This window comes from Agelaius phoeniceus, chromosome 16 (genome assembly GCF_051311805.1).
Source record: "Agelaius phoeniceus isolate bAgePho1 chromosome 16, bAgePho1.hap1, whole genome shotgun sequence".
NCBI lineage: Eukaryota > Metazoa > Chordata > Aves > Passeriformes > Icteridae > Agelaius > Agelaius phoeniceus.
The window spans coordinates 10,088,329-10,108,848 of record NC_135280.1 but is presented as its reverse complement, the minus strand read 5'-3'; the positions used below and the strand labels follow the sequence as shown (position 1 = coordinate 10,108,848).

The 20,520-nt window shown below is 42.7% G+C and overlaps 2 protein-coding genes across 3 annotated transcripts in view; both read right to left on the bottom strand.

Moving 5' to 3' along the window:
- The window catches only part of LOC143695376 (uncharacterized), a 73,764-nt gene extending 72,546 nt beyond the window's left edge, over positions 1-1,218 (bottom strand). Inside the window, exons 1-2 of the mRNA XM_077187049.1 lie at positions 1,172-1,218; positions 706-725 (exon numbers count right to left, since the gene is read on the bottom strand). Coding sequence (XP_077043164.1) covers positions 706-725; positions 1,172-1,218 — 67 coding nt within the window. The remainder of the gene's footprint in view (positions 1-705; positions 726-1,171) is intronic.
- Positions 1,219-3,223: 2,005 nt separating this feature from the next.
- Positions 3,224-20,520, bottom strand: part of LITAF (lipopolysaccharide induced TNF factor) — a 46,380-nt gene continuing 29,083 nt past the window's right edge. The window contains exons 6-9 of one of the 2 annotated variants that reach the window (XM_077186655.1): positions 11,986-12,332; positions 5,664-5,843; positions 5,121-5,277; positions 3,224-4,817 (exon numbers count right to left, since the gene is read on the bottom strand). In XM_077186655.1, the coding sequence (XP_077042770.1) occupies positions 4,709-4,817; positions 5,121-5,277; positions 5,664-5,843; positions 11,986-11,995 (456 nt within the window). In that variant the 5' untranslated portion in view covers positions 11,996-12,332 and the 3' untranslated portion in view covers positions 3,224-4,708. Of the gene's footprint in view, positions 4,818-5,120; positions 5,278-5,663; positions 5,844-9,882; positions 10,010-11,985; positions 12,333-20,520 lie in introns of those variants that run through there. The other variant, XM_054643625.2, reaches the window with a different exon arrangement.

The window sequence follows — 20,520 nt, the reverse complement described above, 5'->3', positions numbered from 1 at the left end:
AATTGCTATATTGTGACAATTCTTTTCTTGAATCACTACAATTACCCAGTTTCCACACCAGTCTGACTTTTAACTTTATATAATAAGATTTTTCAACATATTTCACATAGCTATTGAAAAAAAAAACCTTTAAAGCATAACATTTTCATCAAATGCAGTAGGAACATCAACACTGAAATTAGAGAGAATTTCTGCTTCATCTTGACACTGGTTCCAGTGCAGAGAGCAACTTGGGCTTTCTAAAATAAACTAATTTACATTTTAATCTCAAGTTTTAGCTTTGTAGCTTCCCATTTCTTAGGGAAGAAACTATACTAATAAAAATAGAAGAAAAATATCTTATGGGAGGACTATGAGAACAGTCAAGAATTTATAAATTTGAGCTTGCTTGAATCTTGACAATTTCATAGACCCAAGAACAAAGACATTTACAAACAAAACTCCAAGGCTTTTTTTGATAAAAATATTTCAAACAGCTGTTTTCAGCAGAGCACAGATTTAGGGCAGTTTTTATTGAAACATCTAAATATGGAATAAAATGCCTGAATAGCAGCTAGGATCTAAACACACACTGAAGTCAAACCTTTAAGATAAAATATCACATAAGTGTCCTGTGCACTTGACTCAGGTGACATCCCTCATGTAGTGATGGGCAAGTGCAGGATGGAGCCCAAGACTCAACATCTTGTAAGGATTTTTTCCTACCTAACACCAGGTGAGCTTTTCTAAAAAATCAAAACACCACCCCCAAAACATGCAGAAAAAGAACCTCCTGAAGAGAAATTTCCAGCACATTTCTGTCCTAGATAATTGTAAAAAATGGAAGAAAATCTGACACGTGCTGGAAACACACTGGTTTTATGACACACTAGAGACCCACTCTGGCTGTAAGTCTCAGAAAAGTATTCACTCATTTTAATGGATACGGTACTCGTTTGGAAAATGAATTTAATAAAAAGTACCATCAGTCACACAACAAGGTAAGCCTGTCCTGGACACCAGAGAACTGTTCACCATTATTGCCAAGAAAGCCTGAGCTTTTACAAACTGGCAAAGTCCGCTTTGCATAAGCCCCACAAATAATATTAAATTAATACTATTGTAACACTGACGTTAGCCCTAAAAGCCGAAGGCAGGAGGGAAGTGCCCTTGGCCAGGGTCCCACACCCACCTCTGTGCTCGCCGCACCTCCGCTCCCTGCGCTCGCAGCCCTCCCATGGCCGGGAGCTCCGCCTGGTTACGGCCCCGAACCGAGCCCGCGGAGCCTTCACAGCGCCGGGCACCGCCGGGAGCCCGCGGCCAGGGGCCCCTCACAGCGCCGGGCACGTCCCGGAGCCCCCCCGACAGCACCGGGCACCGCCTGGAGCCCGCGGCCGGGGGCCCCTCACAGCGCCGGGTATGTCCCTGAGCCCCCTCACGGCGCCGGGCACGGCCTGAGGCAGCAGCACGAACGCCCCCCACGCCTGTGGGGAAAACGCCGCGAAGCGCTGCGAGGCACCAACACTTTCCAGGGCGCTTTCCCAGCCGAAGTTTAGCGATGGAGGGGCCACCTGTCCGCCCCAGGGCTCTGGCAGCGGCCGCTCCCCGGCGGACCGGCCCCAAACTCGCCCTCCGAGCTCCGAGGAACAGCCGAGGAGCCGCGGCACAGCCGGGCAGAGCGAATGGTCAGGGATGGCTGCGGGGAAACGGGGTGATGGAGCCGTACCTCCAGTCCGCTGTCCAGTTCCGGACCTCTCGCACCAAGAAGGACGTTGAGCTGCTGCTGCTGCTGACCTAGACGGGCAGTGGAGCGAGCTCATCAACACTGATGAGCAACAGCTGAGGGAGCTGGGGGCCTCAGCCTGGAGAAAAGGGAGTCTCAGGAGCGACCTTGCCCTCTCAGCTTGCAATCTCAGCATTGCAAGTGGAAGTTTTACCCAAAAGTTTTAATTGAAAAAATATTTCTAGGGCCCGAGTTGCAGGAAAACAACACATTTTCAGTGTGGCTCTGTGTGGGACAGTTGGTCTGCACGGCAGATGGTGCCATTTATCAGAGACTTGGCCCAGGTGAGACTCTGAAAAATTTCTCCCTGTAATTACGTTTCTTCTTTTAACATTTCAGCCATCCAAGTGTTTGGAAACATTCCAAATGTTATAATTTTCCAATTACAAGCACTAGATAGGAAAGACAAAGCTTTTATTATAGAGTCAGTTTTAAAAATAAACTGTAATTTCAACATAATCAAACACAAAGTGCTTTCACACAAAGCAAGTTATATCCTGCATTTGTTTGTCCAAGGTAGGTTTAACAAAGCAGGTTACTTTGGCACAGTCTGTAGATTATTTCATACACAAGAGAACAAACACAGGCTTTGCATTTAAGGAAACACAGCTACAGAAGGGGCAGCAGAAAGCCTTGCAAAATGCTGAATTGGAAGGAAGAGCTGCCAACATTGTGTGTCCTAGTCTCAATCCATACAAGGAACTTAAAGAGAATCAATGGACTGTCCACATAAATCAAAACAAAATTTTTTTTTTTGGTGTTTTGCATTCTGGTGCCACCACCTCAGATTTTCCAATCATCACTTTGAAGAGAAAAGGGGAGCTAAGGTAATAACAATTGGAAGACTTGCCAAATGAATATATAGCAGGATTATCCAGATCAGACTGACAAGGTACTAAAAGAATTAAAAATCCTTTCCACCTTGCAAGCAAATCCCAATTTTGGAAACACTGCGAGCTTCACTGCTTCTTTTTGTCTTGCTCTGACAATAAACTGACAAGAAGCACATTTTCTGTGACACCCAGTAAGGCACAGGACTTGCTCATGTCACCAGAACAGAAAATCCAATGCAGCATCACCCAAGCCCTTCAGAACACAGAGAGTGAGCACTATGGTGGTGCACCAGCAGACAAAAGCACTTGTTGGTCCCACATCATCAGCATGGAAAGCTACAAAACCACCAGCTTTTTATCTCCATCATACTCTTGCCAGTGAGTAGCTCCTGATGTACATTCTTATGGCATGAGGAGACCAGAAACCTTTTCCAAATACACAAGGAAGCTCTTAAATCACTTGCAGACTGGCAAACAAGCAGCATCAGTTTACAAAACCTAATTAAGACAAGGACTAGAGATTGTACAAGATCTACAAAATTACTGGATTTCAAACATAAAGTGTTGAAAGACTTCTGAAAAACTAACTTATACCAAATATATACAGAAGGCACATCTGGCAAGAACAGTAATTGCAGTATTTTTTATTTGTATTTATTTTAGTTTTTTACTTTTACAGCTATTAATACAGTGTTACCAACACAGCCTTGTTTAAACACCTGTCTGCCTTTTCTGGACAGCTATCATTTAGGTTGGACATTAGGAAGAAGATTGTTCCAGAAAGGGTGATCAGACTTTGGAATGGGCTGCCCAGGGAGATGGTGGGGTCACTGTCCCTGGAGGTATTTCAGAAAGCTTGTGTGTGGTATCCAGCACCACAGTCTGGTTGATAAGGTGGCATTAGGACACAGGCTGGATATGATGACCTCAAAGGCCTTTTCTAACCCAGTTGATTTTGTGGTTCGGATTCTGTGATATGCATCAAAATGTTGTTTGATCCAGTTGCTTATGACACAGAAATTACTATAACCCTCAGAGCCTCATTCCCTAATTTTTTGTGATTATCATCTTAAATAAGCATATCCAGCTTAAGTTTCTAAAAGCAGAACTCATCTTTCATTTAACTTAGAAAAATCAGAGAAACTCCTTAACACACACTCTACCTTCTCAATAAAGAAAGAATAATTAATGAGCAGGTCAACAAGTAAAAGTCTGTGTTTTATTTACGTGTTTCAGGTGGAATTTGAGCCTTAAGATAAGGCTGAGGTTTGTTTATGGTCAGTCAGCTGACTTACGTAAATGTACAAGGAAGTTTTCCAATGCTCTAACCAAGGCTCTCTGGGCAATTCCACTGGTGTCAAGAAAACACTTCACACACTTTCAATCAGCAGTAAGAAAGCCTCCAGCCTAACAAAAACCACTGAACAAATATCTTCTATATGAACATCTTTACTTCAGATTACAAACATGAGTAGAATCGAAACTGGCAAGAAAATTCAGATACTAGATTCATTCACTGGTTTTGCACAACCACCTGAATTGTCCATTTGGAAAAGCTACCTCCAAGAAGGAAGAAGCCTTCAGGTTTGGTTCTCTTCAAACTAAAAAAGTTTTAAAATGAATGCTAGTGCTCATGAAAAGATGACAACAAAAGATTTCTTTTTTCAAAGAGGAACACCTGTCCCTGAGGCAACTCCCTGCAAGTTTGTAAACAGTGCTGCTGCCAAAGCATGAGCCTAAATAGTTCTCCATACATGTCCTCTTCTTCTGTGCTGAGACTTTAGAGTCTCAATGCAAGCACAATGTGCATCATGCCCGAGACAAGATTAACTGAAGAATATCACCAACCTGTTCTGTATTAAGCAAAAAGGGAAACACTCCATTGCTCTCCACTGGTGCTGGACTGAGTGGCCCATACAGATTAGGTATGCTTTACACAGACCTAAGTGAGACTCCTCTCAAGCAATTGTGTATTCAAACCATCTAGCAATAAACATTATTTTTATTCTTTTCCATTGACAGGATGCACAGAAAAATGGAAAGTCTCCATAAAGCTTCAGAGAGGGCTTGTAGAGGTGCTAAACAACTTCATCAATCAACGTACAAACTCTGGCTATAAACGTTTGTAAGAGCCAACAAGAGCGCTGCATTTCGGACAGGTGTGATCCACATCCTTTAGGGCATCAATGCAGAAGGGAATTAAGCAGCAGCCTGCTATACACCTGCAAAGGCAAAAAAAGAGAAAAACACTGCTTTACCACTTTTTCTACACACAAGAAGGTAAAATGTATTTTGTTCAAAAGCAATGAGTACAACTGGTGCCATTAGCTTTGGGAAGAACACACACGGCTATGGAGCCCATTACTGTAATGTTCCAGAACTGCTTTAAGGGCCGGTGGGACACAGATGCAGATGGAGGCTAATTGAAGGCTCAGGTCCCACACAGAGAAAGAAAAGCTCAGAGCTCTGTTACATGTTAGAGCTAAAAAAAGTCAAGGTAAAAGTGCAAATTGGAGTTGACTTACCCCAGCAGGCAGAGGCCACCACATGACAGCCAGGTCAAAGCTCCTGAGTCGTACGAGAGACGTGTCACTATCACCTGGTTACAGGAAGGGCAGACCATCTGAACTGGGCGGTCATAGAACACTACTGGCTGCTGCACGTACACCGTCTGAACAGTAACTGAGCAGAGGAATGGCTGGTTACTCCACGAGGAACAGGAAAAAAGAGTAGCAATCAACTTCCTCTAAACCATGCATAACTGAAATATTCAGGGCTCAGAACAATGAAATACACAATGACAGAAATAACCATGGCATTTCCTAATGCAGAAATACACTGTCTTAAAAATAAAGCTGCACTAAAAACTGCAGAAAGCCAAATTATGTTACTGATATCACTGCACACTGAGGGATTCACAATAATTGATTCATCTTATTCTCTTCAAAAGTATTTTGGCAGGCATTGAACACCTGCGAACCTCAATTTTTCTTCTTCTAACAACACCTATCATACAACCACTTTGACACCTCCTTAACATGAGGCACAGAAGAGTTCTGGAGGCTTACTGGGGTTATTTGCTGGTGGAGGCTGTCCCACGTGTGGGGGAAGGTTCGTTCCCTTCCCATCTGGCTTCTGTCCCGGGCCAGGGACAGGATAGGGCTGAGGATAGTTCACATTGATTCCTACAGCTTCCTCATAAGAAGGTGGTGCAGATGGGACAGGATTGGCACTGGCAGCAGACATATCTAAAACATAAAAGAGAGAAAATCATAACAAAAGGTATTATTTATTAATGGCAATTGACAAATAATGAGGCTCAACTCAACAGCAAGAAGATAACTAGATTAAAAGGGACTTTTACCAGCATAAAATTATTGGCTGGTATTTGTTTCTGATAGTATTAAATGTTAATCTTGATTTCACTGTTGTTGTTGCCTACTTCCCAATTCTTTTTCACTGGGAATTTTTTACACTTTGCCCCAACACCAATTCTTCCTTTGTAAATTAAAAATACCAAAGCAGGGAGGTGGGGCATCTTTATTAGTTACCAAAGCAGGGAGGTGGGGCATCTTTATTAGTATACTAAACAATCTAAGTCTCATAATTCTCCAAGAACACGATTTCTAATCTCTCTTGTTCACCTGAAAAACAGAGCAGTATGATAGGCCACATGGTAGTTGCTAACCAACATGAGCCTGGTTTGTGGTGAAACTTCAATATTTAGAAAATACTATTTACCTCTGCTGTAATTTGAAAGAAGTAATTATTCTGAAGGAAAAAAAACCCCAAACAATTAAGCATATCCAACTGAACTCAAAGCTTTTACAACCATTAAATATATCTAATATATCCACCCTTGCCACTTTTGCTTCTTAGCAATGTTTTAATGAGTTTGTAGGGCAAATTTTCCTCCACCAATTGTTAGTTTGTTGCAGAGGATAGGACTGCTGACCACTGCCCAGAAACTACTGTGGGTTCAATGCAGACTTCCTCTCCTCCTCCCCACCTACCCACTTCCTGTAGCCTGCCCAGCGTTTTCTTTGTGGAACAAGGTCTCACAGCATCAAGGCTGAGCAAGCATCCCCCTTTCCCCCTTCCTCCTAAGGACCATCAGACAGCTCTCCAAGAGCCACACTCTGTTCTGTTGCTGCACACATGATCCCTCTGGACACATGCAGGTCTTTTCACTCAGTACTGTCTGGGAAAGGGCAACCTGTACTTGGAATATTAATTCTATGGTGCTATGAAAGTTATATAGGAGCTCCAATTACCCACAGCACTACTGCTATGAATAAAAGAAGGGAAATTGCACTGATGCAATTTGCAGGTACAAAAGACAATATGCAAAGAGAAAGAATTTCGGGTGTGTCTGTTTAGGACTGGTGTCATTCTATCCACACAAAGCTTGGGTGAGACCCAGCACACAAGTCCCCAACAATGACACAAGCCCTTCCACTCTCCCAGAGCATGGAAAAGTCCTGGAATACTGTTGATTACCTTCCTCCCACAATACAGCTTTCATCAGGATTTCAGTGAAGTCTATAAACACTTCCATAAAGAACTTGTCACAGGTTTGTTCACTCTTCCAGGTTACACAGGACTAATTAGCTGCACTGGAGGCATGGGGATACACCAGCAAACACCAATGTTTATATATTTCAGGAGTCCCACAGTCTTCCCAGCAGATTGAGCAGAAATGTGGAAAGGTGTATTACAAAGGGAATTGTGTACTCAGTCAAGTGTGGTATTTATAGCCCTGTGGCCAGGAGTGGTACAGAAGAACAGACATGCCTACAGGTGCTGGAGCAGTAACTGTGCTAAGCCTGGGACAAACATTGCTCCTTCCCACTTTTCTCATACTCACACTGCAGCTTTGGCAGTGTGAAGAGGAAACAGGACAGCAGTCCAAGGTGTTGAAACTCAGTAAGTTTTTGTAGCAACAAGTATTTCACAGCTATACCTTTAAAAAAACAGTGATCTGATTTCTTTAGAAAAGAGAAGTTTTCTCCTTGTGACTAAACTAGAGCTGAATCACAATCCACTGGCCCCACTTGGGGTGCTGGTGTTGCCTGGGGGTGTACAGGAAGCCAGGAGGGGACACTGCCAGAACAGCTGACCAAAGGGATATTCCAGACCATAAAGCATCACACTCAGCAATAAAACTGGGAAGGTTTTTGGGAGGGAAATACGACTCAGGGACTGGCTGGGCAATGGTTGGTTGCTGGTGAGCAATTGCTCTCATTTGCTTCACTTGCTGGATTGTATTTCCCTCTGTTAGTTTCCTCTTCATTACAAATATTAAATTATTACTTTTCTTATTATTTTATTTCAATTATGTAACAGTTCTTATCTCAATCCATGAGTTTTCTCACAGCCATCCAGTTTCTTCAGGGGTGCAGTGAGTGAGCAGCTGTGTGGTGCTCAGTTGCCAGGTGGGGTTAAACACACAGCTACTTCAGCTGCTCAGCTCTGCTTCACTGACAAGCAAGTTGTAAGAAATTGAATGATGCCCTTTCACAGATTTCAAAATTATATAACTTCCAGCATGAACACTTCAAGTCTTGATATTTACTTATTTTAAATTACATTGCATGTTCATTTCTTACCACCAAATGGTTTTGAACAACCATTTCAATTTAAAAGTGATCACAGTGCTTTTTCTGCACTTTCACTTTTTTTTCTATTTCTGTAGGCAAACATGAACAGGTTTCAGGTCCTCACAGCACCTTTTGGAATCCCTTTTCTTTTTTTTTCAAAGTTTCAACACTGTAGCACAAATAACATGTAAAATGTACTACAGTGAATGGTAAAAAACTAAAATCATGTATGAATTCCTTGAAGTTACCTATTGAAACAAAAATTCCTAATGAACATCAAGATGACATTGGGACTACAAAAAAGCCTCTTCAAATTACTGAATATTGTAGATGTAACCACAACTTCAGCTTTTCAATTTCATTTTTTTAATATCCCTTCTGCTTTAAATGTCAACTCTGAAGAGATATTTGAACCATCACTTCATACAGCCGGTGCAAATGTGCAAGTGTGTTTCACACTCCAGGTCTGGAAAATTAGGCTGGGGACAAGGGAAAAAGAAGATAATAGCCCACCTCTCTGCTTGGTATGTAAAAAACCAACCAACCAACCAAAAACCCCACCAGTAAAAACCTGCTTACAATTACAGCTATCCTAACCTAGTCTGGCCAAACAAATCTGTTGATGCTCTTCCCTTAATCTCTTGCTAAAATTTGACATAATTTAATCCTTAAATTAAACAATTCCTACGCAGTCCTCTTCACTAGAAATCCCAAGCAGCCCTCCAACACCAGGGGTGGTTTAGAGGGCTCCCTGCACATCAGAGTCTAAGACAGCTACCGGTCAGCAACACCGAGAATGAAATACAGGTCGAAGCTTTTAACAACCCAACAGGATATACAGGTTTATCAGAGCACTCAGATATTTGCAGTGCAAAACCCTAACACAGCACCTTCTTGGACCACCAACTTCGTCTGAACTCTGGACAACTTCCGAGTTTATCAACCTGCTGAGAAATACTATCTCAAGGTTGTTTAAATTTCCCAGTCATTTCTGAGAGAATAAAATCCAGTAATCACAACCAAAAAGACTCTGACATATTATTTCAGGAAGAACCAACAGCACTGTGGTCACATTGAATTCTATACTGGCGAAGTATAGTAATAAATGTAGAAGTAAAAGTAGTAAAAGAAGAAGCACGGTGTGTTCCGCCGGCAGGAGCGATTTCAGAGGCTAGAGTATTACTTTTATCAAGTAATCAACAGTTTTGGAATAATCCTGCGAGTGGCTTCATCCTGTGAGTAACCCCCTCCGCGGGACGGGGCAGGGCAGGGCCGCTCCGAGAGGAGCATTCCCTAAGGAAAGGGCCACCTTCCGCCTGCCACACTCGGGAAAGCGAAACTCCGGCCTCGCTCGGCCCCCGCCCGCATCGCCGAGAGCAGGAGGCGTCGCCCACGGCCTCTCCCGGACCGTCCCGGGACCGGGACCGGGACTGCACCGCTCGGGACATGGCTGCCCCGCGAAGCCCCAGCCTGCCCTCGGTGCCCCGGGGGCTCCTGCGGGGCGGGACCAGCCTCAGAGCCGCGGCTTCTCCCCCTCCCCGCAGCCGGGCCGGAGCACCGGAGCACCGGGAGCGGCCCGGGGAGGGCAGCGCTCGGGCCCGGGAGCGGCCCCGGCGGAGCAGCAAAGCCCCCCCGGCGCCCCGCTCTGCCCTGCCCGCTGCACCGCCAGGCTCCGGGCAGCCCTTACCGTGCCGAGCCGTGCCCGCCAGCCCTCGTCGCCTCTCCGCTCGTCTCCGCTCGCCCGGGCGCGGCCACCGTCAGCAGGGCTTGTCCCGTCCCGTCCCCACCCGCGTTTCCTCCTCCCCTTCCCCCTAGAGCCGCGAGCAGGCGCCGCGGGGGTTGCTCGGAAGGGCGCCCCGCTGGCCCCGGCCGGGCCCTGCCCGGCAGCCGCTTCGGCCGCTTCCCCCGAGCCATCGGCTCCCGGCAGCGGCGTCTGGGCAGGACGGGAAGGGAACGGGGAAAGCCTGTGGAAGTACAGGCACTCCTGGCGCATTTTGCAGTCACGGCCATCGGGAACTCCGCGGCTTTCGCCAAGAGCTCGCTCAGATTAAACCAGTAATCTTCAACTGCCCCGTCAGCAGCGCAGCCAAGCACCGCGTTCTGTAACACTGCAAGGAAATCACTAATTCTACAGTGCCCTGTACCTTACCAGATCAGATATTTCAGACAACATACAAGAACACATAAAATGATCAACAAAACTTTCAAGTTCAAGATTCAGTGATTTTAGGTAGTGCCTTTACAAGCAATTGAATTGGATTCAGTCTTTGGAAAACACAAGAGTATGTCAATCCTTCCTCTATCCAGCTCCAGCATAACACAAAAGTAAATTATGGCCAAATCCCGAAACGGGCTTCAAAAGGGACTGCTTCACACACTGGTTTGTGTGAATCTACCTTAGACTGAAGGGACTTGATAACCTCTGCGGGTTATCAGCAGGGACAGTTCCTAAGGCCTTTTGGCTGAAAACATCTAAAATCCATCAAAGTCCTAGTTTTGTATTTAAATCTCTTCTTGAACCTTGCCCTAAGGAACACGCATAAAACTTCAATTCAAATCCATCCTGGAGCAAGGAGTCAGGTTTTATAGGATGAAAGAAGTTTACCCAAAGTGACAATAAACCCAACAGGAAGCTCTGCAGTCACAGTAATCTATTGATTCACCTGCAAGTACGGGTGCTTGGGGATGTCATCAGATGTTGAGAGTATTGAGGGCATGAATGCTCCAATCCCCCCGATTTAGGGACACGAGTGTGGAGTGTGATTCACCAGCACTGAGATTTGAACTAGACATAGAGGTGAATAAATTTACACCATTTCCAAGAAATCACATAATACATTATTTTTCTCAGGAGCAGAACCTGAGTAATTTGGGCTTTGTTGGCCTGGATTAACTAAAGTTGGAATAATTGTTCTCTTACTAACTAAACCCCCTTCCCCAGGTGGCTATGAGCAGCTCAGGAGCCACAAATAGAGAAGCCATGACTGAACACATCTCCCAGGGTGAAATAAGGCATGGCCTTCAACTGAAAGCCTTCTCACTCCAGCTGCCATGCTCTCTCATGTGTTGTGTTTTGTATCTAGTCTAGGCTGGCCCATGCTCCTTCTTGGGGACCCCAGTAACATTTCTCCTTTTTGCCCTACTACTGTTTCCCCCAAATGTCCAAGTAGGCAGTTGGCATCCATTTACTGGTGAGTGTATTTCCTCTCACTATTCAGCCTCTTCTCACCATTTGCTAATTCTGTCCTTTTGCTGGAAGGTACTAGGTGAAAGAAGCATCAGCTTTAGCCAGCCTGTGGCTGACCAGACCACCACAGCACTTGTGAGTGTGTGGACAATTACACAGAAGTCATAATTAATGGAATGTTGTGTAGTGCTCAGTGGAACAAATCAGCCCAACACAGGCAATGGGCTCTGTGGCCACCTAAAGTAACAAACTGTAACACTTTCCTGAGCAATATGTATATCCTTGCTAATAAATACTTGTACCACCTTGAGCCAAGCGTGCACCTTAGGCAGAGTTATCCTGTCCATCAGGTACCAAAAGTAAAGCCTTGCCTCTTAATACTACATTGGTGTTAAGGAGTTTTATTCCTGATTCTCAGTGACAAGCTTGTGGAAAATTGGCAGGTTTGCTATGGAGAATTGATGAGGCTGGTTGGGCAAGGATGAACTGAGGCACTTGCTTATATTACACCTGACTTGAGTGAGGCTTAAGCCCTTCATGGTGTGTGGGCTAAAGTGTAGAGCTCCCAGCCCAGTGCCTCAGTGAACTAGAGAGTGTACTCACACATTGGCATGGAGACAGGGCCTCAGCCCCCTTATCCACACACAGCAGGCTGTATTAGCAGTAGAAATCTGGTCCTGTGAGGAGATGTGTGGCCAGCAGGTCAAGGAAGGGGATTCTGTCTCTCTGCTCCACTCTCATGAAGCTCCACCTGCAGGGCTGCATTCAGGTCTGTGGCCCCCAGCAGAACAAGGGCATGGAGCTGCTGAAGCACATCCAGAGGTGGCCATGAAGATGTGCCAAGGGCTGCAGCACCTCTGCTGTGGAGACAGGCAGGGAGATCTGGAGATGTTCAGCCTGGAGAAGGCTTCAGAGTGGCTTTACTGTTCCTTTCAGTACTTGAAGGGGACCTATAAGAAAATTGAAGACAAACTTTAGCAGGGCCTATTGCAACAGGAAAAGACAGTATGATTTTAAATGGAAGGAGGGGTCAGTTTAGATTAGATTAGATATTAAAAAAGGAGACTTTTATAATGTGGGTGGTAAACAATTGTCACAGTTCAAGGTCAGGTTGGACAGGGCTCTGAGCAACCTGGTCTACTGAAAGATGCAGGCTCATTGCAGGGGCCTTGGACTTTAAATGATATTTAAAGGTCCCTTCCAACCCACACCGTTCTATGATTCTGTGATGATGATGTGCAGTTGTAAAATGCTGATGGGAATGAAGATGATCAAGCAAAGATGGGATGACCTTTACTGCTGCCTCAGCTGAGTGGAGGAGGAAGCAATACTGAAATATCATGCCTCTGTTCTGCCTTTGATTCAACCATTAATCCTCACTCAGCCTGACCAAAGGTAACTGAAATCCTCATTATCCCTCATTTAGCTATGAAACGTCCACCAGCATGCAACTGAGAAAGTGCCTTCCTCCCCACTATCTAAGATGGAAGCAACAGGTAGCCAATTATATTTGACTACAGTCTCACCTCTATTTATCTGAAAATATAAAATTGATATTTGGAGTTCTCCATGTAGAGGATATGACCCCATTTCATAGACAAGTGGATGGTTTTGCTCCTCTCTCCTCCCCAAAGGAGAGATGCCTCTTTAGTAAGTTTCATGTTTCTGTGTCAAACCATACATGGGTGAAACTAAGCTTAAATAACTGTGAAATGTAATGAAAAACTGAATTTTTAATTTAGCTTGAAGCTAATTTAGCTTAATTAACCATTGGCTGGTGCTAGTGCACTAACAGCATTTATCAACAGCAGTTCCAAATCTGTATTCCTGTTGCTTCAATAAGTAGCACTATTTGTGAATCTGTGATTGTGGATGTTCTTAGTATACACAACCAGACTAGAATGCCAAATTGATAATAATCAGAAATTAAGGCCAGCTGCGTTCAGCCACTCTGATCTCCAGCACAAGTGGGGTTATTTTGTGCCAAATTTCATAGTCTAATGGAACAGAAGTGCACCCCAACAACCAGCCTGGGTGAGGCCCAGGAAGCCCACAGAGCTCCCCTAAAGCTGCTGTGCCTGTGTGTTGGCACCCACAGAAGTTCCCTTCCTGTGGCACACTGGGTGACTGGGGGGGACACGGCCAGTGCCCGCTCAAGGCATGCATGAGGAAATGTGGCTAGAAACTGATACAGCTTTTTCTCTCACCCCCACCCCGGCTTCCCCATGAGCTGTGTACCTGAAGATTATAAACATAACTTGTTTTTAAAAATTCCTAAGTAAAAAGGGCCCCGTGGCAGTTTCAGAAGCCTGGCACACAAATGCAGCAGGATGTAACCACGAGAGCTCTGCTCCATCCCAGTCCCGTGGCACGGTGTGATCAGCAGCCCCACCTGCTCTATTCCCTGTTCAGCTTCTCTCTGCTGTACTGAGTCATCACCAGGGCTGCTAACAGCACCGTGGAAATGTACAAAGCATGTAGTGGATGTTTTGTCATCACACTGACTGCACACACACTGTTGCAGAACACCAGCAGATGTCAGTTTAACCCCAGAAATAATTGCATGCTGGATTTACTAGCCTTGGCTTTTACAGCAGTAGGCTTCTGTAAATGAAGCTAATTGAAGTTTAAAAGTTGATGTACATTTAAAAGCCTGCTAGCCATATTTTACATACTATAATATGGTTTCAATAACGTGTAAAATAAGGAAACCTTCATCTCACCTTTAATTTCTCCTGCCTGGAAATCACAGGACTTGCACACATACAAATAAATCTTTTTTTATGTGCACATGCCATTTTGCATATACTGATTTGTTGAAGGTAGATAAGAATTTCTATGACTTTTGATCATTTCAGCAATACTAGATACTTATGGAGTTGTACTAGAATGCAATTTCAGAGCACTAATCAATCTACAAAGAGAGATTTAAAGAGAAGCAAGGTAGATATATCAAGTCAAATAATCTGAAAGCATGTTTGTTTTTTTCTTCACTGCTGCAATGGCTGATTCAAGTTGCTAAGCACACAGAACAAAAACTCCACCACAATTTCAACAGTTGGTACAATGATACAAGTGTTGAAGTTCACATGAGAAACCTCAAAGATGACAACAGGATCCCACACTTCAGTGTCATTTATCACATTAAACAGAAGCAGTATATCTAGTCTAAAACTGCAGATGATTCCCCAGGAATGCAATTGATTGGCAGAATTGTGAAATTAATCCAAACCTGAATATTAGTACTTTGCTGTCTTTCTAGTACCGCTTCCTTCTTAATTACCAACTCCTGTAGCATTATTTGACCATCATAACAACTGATATCAGCTGCCAGACTGCAACACATAGTACAGCAAAATATTTAAGTATGTAAATCATATTATCTCTTTCCCACCACAGAAGTGTGGTGTCAAAAGAGGTAATGATAGATTTCTTTTTCTCAGAACACTTGGCACTTCGTGTAAAGGACTATGAGGAGAATAACCACTCACTGCCAGTAATGGTTCTCCTAGTATGAACAACCAAAAAGAAATGGTTATGATAGAAAAGCTTTGCCTTTAAAAACAGCAGATCTGTCTTAAGTTATCCATTATTTGATGGATTATCTATTAATGCCATGACAAAACAGAGAGGAAAATTATGATTCTCCAACCATTTACCTTTCAAATTCATCTTCCTACTCCCTTGACAGGGTACAGGAATGATGTGATTTAAAAACTAAAGCTGTCTGATTATTTTTCCTGTAGACAGAACTGAAACATGATTTCCACTGCTCTGATGTCATTGCTGAATGAAGTGGTGAAAAAATCCTTTCTTCTTACCCTTCCTCCAGAATAATGCCTGACCTGCTGTTTGGCCAAGCTGTGGTATAATCTTGGCATAAATCAGCCTTGCCAGCTCTTGTATCTGACACTGAAATCGCTGATCTAAATCTTACAGTGAAGCTTCCTGCTATTTTGCTTGAGGCAGCAGCCAGACATGTTTTCATGAAGTGCTTTGATGCAACTCTGTGGATCTAAAGTGAGTAAGGAGTAATACAGTATTCTCTTGTGCTTAATTCTGATAGAATATTCACACAGCTGTCATCTGGAATCCAGGATTATTGTGATCTAGTTGGGATATAGGCAAGAAATACAGAAATATGCATAAAATTGAGACCATATTACTAAAAATTCATAGTTATCCAATAAGGCTTTCCTTCAGGCCTCAAATACCCCCTTCTCTTAAAGTCTGTTTCTAGCATCCCTCACACATTATGTGCAAAGCCAGATGCCTGTAAGCATTTATTTTCTTGTGCTTCGCTCACTTTATGAGTTATCGATACTGATTTATGTATTGGGGTATAATTTCTTATTTTTACTAGGTTCTATGATTTAAGGATAGGTTTGACATCATGTTTAGCATTTCAGTCGCCCACCTCTGCAGGACTGCCTTCATTGAAGCCACTTCAGTGAATCTCTCAAGTCTCAGCTTGGAAAGGCTCAGTTCCTGTTTCAGAAGCTCACACATTATATGTTGTATCTTGTCACTTGATTGTCTGTGGGAAGCAGCAAGCCAGGAAGCTTATCATCATCTGGGTACAAATGTCACAGAGCTCAAACAGCAACAGCAGTGTGAGCACTGACAGCCATTTACCAAACAGATGACTAATCTTGGTGAAATGCAATCTCGGCAGCCATTGCTACTCTGTAAGAAAACACTTCTCCAAATTTCCTGTGCAGCCTTGAGTGGCTTGTTACACTGGATGCCAAATGTTTGGGACACACCTTGTTTGAAATGAAACCTTTGTCTTTTCAGACTGATCCTTTGTGATGAACAAAGCAATCAGTAAACAACTGAACATGCTTACAAAGACTTGGAATAAAGATAAGTGAACTAGAAAGCCTCGGGTAGGCTGAGGAGAGCGGGCTGATCTGCTGGGTGCAGAGATTTTGCAAGTCTTGATTGTATGCACAGCTCCTCTTGAATTTGCCCTGCAGCAAAATCATGTGGTCTGTGACACAATCACAACAGAATCTACAGTAACTAAAAATAAACTGCTTCTCTGCAAATTTATGGCTCAATTTAGTCCAGCTTATAAATAACTGTCCAGCACTGGTCAGCAAACACAGTTCCTTATGATTATCACATTGTCCACAGCCTCATGAATTGTCATTAGAGCCAGCTCTTTTAGAACCTTCAAACACTTGCAACACGTGTGTTTAGTCCCAGATGATTGTTTAGTAAGTCATCAGTTCTCTGAGCAGCTTGTTACCCTCATTTCTCTATCTGACCCAGCTGCTTTAGCACTTCCTCGACAGCTTTCAGCACCCCAGAGCTGCCTCACAGATCCATTGGAAGGAGCTGCCGCCCCTGTGGCACTGATTCTGTTACCCCTGGGTGCTGGGAGGCCTTGGCAATCAGCCACTTGCCAGTGTCTCTGCAAGAGCAGTTCAGAACTGCATTCAGAAATCTGCCCTAAAGCCAGGAATGGCTCTGACCACCTCCAGGGCAGACACAGCTACCAGCACAATGAACCTCAATGTTTCTTTAATCAGATGGGAGTGACAATAGTGACAATCCATCCACTAACTTTTATTAATTTAATCAAATTTGAATTACAGTATTTTTTATTTTAAACAAAAAATTGAGTCCAAATTAGATTTGAAGTCAGACCAACAGCTGAAGCTGTTTCTTGTAAGAACTGTACTTTCAATCTAACAGCAAAAGCATCACCTTTGTAACAATTTTTTTAAACTTTTGCATACTTGTTTTTGGAAATGTTTACCACAAACTTTAGAAAAACAGGCAGTGGGCTGTCTCCAAAGGACTTTTACAAAAAGGAAATTATCTCATTCAGCAAGCATAATATTTTGACAAATACTGGGGGTTTTAGAGCCTTCCCCATAAAATGAATCCTTATTCCATTTGGAAAGGATTTTTCACTCACTAAAGAATGATGTAAGAATTGTCACTTGAATTCTACCAAGAAAGTATCAAGCTAGTATAGGTCAATAAAGAATATAGATATCTTAATTTCAAATAATATTTGTACAAGTTGTTTATGTCCGTAGTAAGAGGAATATTTTTGCTTTCAGATTTGAAGCAAGGGAATTTCTAAAATTATTTTCTCCTTATTGTTGGCATGTAGCAATTATGCTGCTTTGATAGATTTCTCAGAATTACTTCTGATTGGTTCTCAGATAAAAATTTTAGGTTATTGACTTAAACTTACTTAAATAGAAAACTGCAGAGAATTTTACATTTGATAGTTTTAACAAGCGGAGCAGAGGAAATCAAGCATCCTCAAAAGTAAGGGAACCAAGCAAACTCAAGTAACTTCAACTGAAAAATAAGTCCCCAGGAAGAAAGATTGTTTGCATGGAGCTATAAATATCACATACACAAAATATTATGGCCTTTAAATATTCATCTCAAGGATTCAGAGTGTGGCTTGTCCACAAGAGGGCAGGCACTGTGTCCAGAAGATGCAGACACAGAAATGTGCTTTGTAACATCTGTGGGGCAAAAAACCTTCATGAGAATTATCCTTCTTAATTTCTTTGTCCTTCTAGGCAAGCACAGAAGAAAAAATGTCTGTAATTATTTTCTTGGTTTGTTTATATAATCCAAAAATCTGTTTGCTTCAGAGATAAGCAGATTTCAGTTCAGATAGAAAACAGAAATGCCTGTCATCCAAGGGAACTTCTTTTTCTCTTTGAGATTTCAGGTGGCTGGAGCCAGGTTAAGTCACACATAAGAGGCAAAGGCATTGCAGGGAGAAATATTACAACCTTACCAAACATCTGGTTTTTACCAGCCTACTGCCCAGGAGAAGCAGGCAAGAGTGGAAAGGGCTGAGGGTTTAAAGGACTGACCAAACCTGAAAAACTCAGAGTGAAGGCAACAGTGCTTCATAGGAAGATAAAATTAATAGCACTCCAGAAGAAACTATTAAAGGTTCAGCCATTGCTGATGGGTTCAGACACTGGGTTTGGATACCCAGAGGAATGACACAAGTGTCAGCAGCAAGAGCAGCCTAGAAGAGCAATGTTAAATCAGTGTGAAATCAGCATCTAATTTGCCCATGCAGAGGAACGTGACAACTTTTTAATTAAATGTCAGTCTGTCGATATTTTTCAGATAAGTTATGAATGTCAAATATACCCAATAAAATGGAATTACAGTGGGCAAATTGGTTAAACTCCTGCTGACATTTAATTTTTATTCTCAGTGCTCTACAATGAACATTCTAAGAAATTAAAGCTTATCTTTTTATTATAGTAATGAATCAATTTTCAGGTTCTGAATGCAAGGCATAGACCAAAATATTGCATTTATTCCAGTTCAAACCCTATGTGGAGGCTAGAATTTGTTTATTTGAGGCTAGAATTCAACAGCAGACATTCAAGCTTGCAATGTCATCCTTCTGGAATTGAGGCTGTGTGTTCAACCATACATTATTATTCTGGGGACCACTGACCTGAAAAAAGGGAAAAATCTGCTTGTCTTTGCTTCAGTACAGGCACACTGGATGCTTTTAGCTGTGATTATCTGAAGCACCTATGAAATCTCAATGAAACTCAAAAAACTCCAACTTTCTTCAGCAAGAGCTGCACTGAATTCCCAATTACACAGGGAAAGCTGGATGGGTGATAACAACCCTGCCAGGATTGTAACTGACAATGCTGCAGTTGCAATTCTGCTCTTTCAGCAGCTGTGCCAAAGCAAACTGGGAAATAGATCCAGGTTTTTCAGGCTCACAAAAAAAAAAAAAAAAAAAAAAAAAAAAGCACCAGAAAAGGGCAAAAGTTCATTTCATAACAGAAACTTGCAGTTATTGCTGCATTTGAAATTGAAATGAACTTCCAAAAGAAAGACAAACAAAATACCACCTATAGACAGCAAAGATTTATTAGGACAGACAGTATTTCATTGGACTCCTGCAACTATTTCTTTACTACACACATTACTCTTAAAATCAATTTCTCTGTCCTTTCCAAATTGAATGTGATCTATGTTTTTCCACAGCAGCAAGAGCAATTTATAGCTACCTTGCTGCAAAACATTGTTCTCTTCCATATCATCCATGCTCCTTTTTGATCTTTTAAACTTCTACAAATAGATTAATTCCAGATGTTCCAAGCTATTCCCTCTCTGTGAACTTGGTTATGTTTTCCTTCTTTCCATCTGCATCAGCATGGCAGAACTACCATCACCCTCTTTAGCTCCTTTATTAATCAGACACAAGTGTATAACAACTATTAATAATTAGAGTATGGCAAGAAAAGTGAACCTAATTCCACTTCAGTGCTTTCACTATCCATGAGATATTATTCCTACTCCTGACAAGATCTTCCATCAACTCCAGCTTCTCCAATCATCTTTCTCTTCCACCTTGTGCTTCCATGCCATCCCAGCTCTGGAAGCACAGCAGCTCTTCCCTGGCTGGCTGTGGGACCACAGGAGGGACAGCCTCTGGCCCTGCAGCCTTGTTCTGCTTCATCTCACAGCACCAATCTTCTGTTTCCATTACACAGGGCCTGCCTTGAGCTACACAAGCTACTGTTGTTTCTTCAAACCATTAAATGCGTGTTCTGAAGGGAATTTATGCTTTCAAGGATCCCTGCTGTCAACAGGATTTTCACAGGTTGCAAGTTAAAGAAGCTATTTGCAGAAAATTACTGTGTGACTCCTGCACAGTAATTACTCTGACAGCTCCCCAGTCTTCTCTCAAAGTGACACTAAATACACCAAAGTTCAAGACCTGCTTTAAGACCATGAAATTATATATAGATATATATAAAGTAAACACACAAAGGCATTCCAGTAATACAGAATGTTATCCTCCAAAGTGGTTGAAGCTCATCAGATGATGCTTCTGAGTAATTCAGCATGCTGCTTGACCATATCTAAACTCAGTGCTAATTTATAGCCTTGCTTTTCTCTTGATTAGCATATAACTGAACATTAATTCAGTGATTAATCTCCAGCAGATAACAAATAAGTAGTTTGAAAGGGAATGTAACATAGTCACAAGTAGGCTTAACCATGGTAGTGCCCAGTTGTTTACCAAGGGCATTCAATCTCAGTTTGTTAATCTTTTACTTAGATTCTCCTGAAACCACCTACAAATATCTTCCTCCTTCTTTCCCTTTA